Here is a 2,280-nt window from a genome sequence, read left to right on the forward strand (position 1 = left end):
TGGCCCCTGTCTCCCAAATCCTTCCCATTTCGGCCCCCTAGGAGATGGGAGCTCTGGGAGAGAATCCCAGAGGTTGGGGTGCATCCCGGTCAGTGCCTGATTGGCCCCAGGAGACCTCGGCTCTCCAGCCTGGTGAGCATTTTAAATGTCATTTAACAGAGGAATTGGTTTGAAGGAGACAATTTGTTCTCATTTTTAAACACTTTTTTATTGAACTGCTTTAGATTTCTCTTCCCCAATTCTCATAACTGACACAGGTCCGTGGTCATCCCACCCTCAGAAAGAACCTGTTCAAAACAATAACTCTGTACACAAACACAGTGCCTGCCAGCCCTAATTGTTATACGCACATACACACACAAAACACATATGCACACAGCCACTTTCTGAAAGCGGCAAGAGAATAAATAGGAACAAAACGGCAGAAACCAAATGCAACACATGAAGTTAAAGAAAGAGAGTCTAAGCATCCACTAAGAACACGCAAGGCAGTCCTTACTGTCTGTCCCAAATCCTCTCCCTGGGGAATAGTCATGCTTGGCAGGGAACAGCAGGCTTGTGTCCAGCTTTTGTCCTGATTGAAATCTCCAGGTTCATTCCCTGGGGGATGGGGTGGTCCCTGGGGCTACTCTCCTTTTTCCAGGCAATTTCTATATTCCCAAAGCAAAGTGTTCCCCCGCTCCCTCCCACTTTCTGGTTGTGTTCCTTTTTCATCAGCGGTGATCCACACCTCCTCAAACCAGGGCAGCCGGGCTCCTAGTTCAGTGAATGGGCAAAGACTGCTGGTAGCCCGATCCTGGAAAACAGCCGCCCGGCCAGGTAAAAGATCTGGGAGAGGAATCCCGCAAGTCTTCCAGGCGCTTCTGATGGCAGGAGGTCCGTACCCCAAGGTGACAATTTCCACTGGGGTAATAGGTAGTGCTCGGTGGAATCATGACCTTTCTTGGGCTCCCCAATGGGGAGGGAAACTGAGAGTTGGGGGAAAACTTGAAGAAGCGAGGAGAGGGAGAGTAAGGCTGGAAGGGCAGGGCAGCCTCTCCATATCTGGGCTCCAGAGGGGGCCTTGTGGGCCTGGGGTGGCTGTCCCCTCCAGCAGCTTCTTCTTCCTCCTCCTCCTCCTCCCCCTGGGCTTCACCTGCCTTGCTGTGACATTCCCGGTGGGAGCAGGACCACCTCTGGCCGGGGCCGGCGTGGAGGAACCTGGACAGGGATGTGATCCGATGGATGGCTCTTCGCAAGGTGGCAATTTTGGAGAGTCTCTTGCCACTGAGGTCATGCTTGAGGGCCAGCCTCAGGGCATTGAAGGCTTCATTGTAGTCCATGATCCTCTTGCGCTCTCTCACGTTGGCCGCTATCCGCCTGGCCTTGGAGCGCACAGGTCGGCTCCGCTTCTTGATGTGAGTTTCCTCGGAGTCACTCGGACAGTTGGGGGGCTCGGTCCCCCTGTGGTTCCTGAATCCCGGCCTGGGGGCAGAGAGGGGGCCTTCCATTTCCTCTTCAGAGTTGTCCGAATCCCTCAGGCTTACCAGGCTGGCTCCTGCCGCAGGCCTGGGCATAGCTGAGCTCCCTGACTTCCCCTGGGGAAGAGTGGACGAGCCTCTTCTGTGGTCAGATCAGGTCCTGTGAGGTGGACACTCCTCCAGAGCAATCCCTGCCTCCCTCCCAGACCCTGCTGGCTCTGCTTTATGGCACCACGTGGCTCCTTCTCTTTATGACCTGCCTGCAGGTAGGCTGGGTGAGGAAGCATGCAGGTGCTTGTCACCCTCAGAGCAGGCAGAGTTCCTCCACCTCCGGCTGCACCCCCTCTCTCCTGCTCCAACCCCAGGGTTGTCCCAGACATAATCTCTGGTTTCGGGGGGCCCCTGAGCCTTGTGACTGGTTTTACCCCACACTGATCCCAAAGGCAGGACTGAGGGCTCCAGACTGTGCCAGATGGGAGATGATGATAATCAATCAGTGGTATTTATTGAGGGCTTACTATGAGCAGAACACTGTACTAAGCACTTGGGAGAGTACAGTACAACAGAATTAGCAGACGTGTTCCCTGCCCATAACGAACTTACAGTTTAGAGGCTGATAATATTATCATGTACATCATCAATCGTATTTATTGAGCGCTTACTATGTGCAGAGCACTGTACTAAGCACTTGGAAAGTACAAATTGGCAACATATAGAGACAGTCCCTACCCAACAGTGGGCTCACAGTCTATATTTAGCACTTCTATTTTTCTAAAGCATGTTTGCAGCTATTATCTCATTCTATCTTCACTGTCTGTGA

At 52.9% G+C, this 2,280-nt stretch overlaps 1 protein-coding gene across 1 annotated transcript; it reads right to left on the bottom strand.

Moving 5' to 3' along the window:
* Window positions 1–240: 240 nt before the first annotated feature.
* BHLHA9 (basic helix-loop-helix family member a9) lies at window positions 241–1,556 on the bottom strand. Its single transcript, XM_038759871.1, has one exon. It carries the CDS (start codon window positions 1,554–1,556, stop codon window positions 762–764), a length of 795 nt encoding a protein of 264 aa, XP_038615799.1. The 3' UTR covers window positions 241–761.
* Between the last annotated feature and the right edge of the window lie 724 nt (window positions 1,557–2,280).

The sequence above is a fragment of the Tachyglossus aculeatus genome, chromosome 17 (genome assembly GCF_015852505.1).
Source record: "Tachyglossus aculeatus isolate mTacAcu1 chromosome 17, mTacAcu1.pri, whole genome shotgun sequence".
Classification (NCBI taxonomy): Eukaryota; Metazoa; Chordata; class Mammalia; order Monotremata; family Tachyglossidae; genus Tachyglossus; species Tachyglossus aculeatus.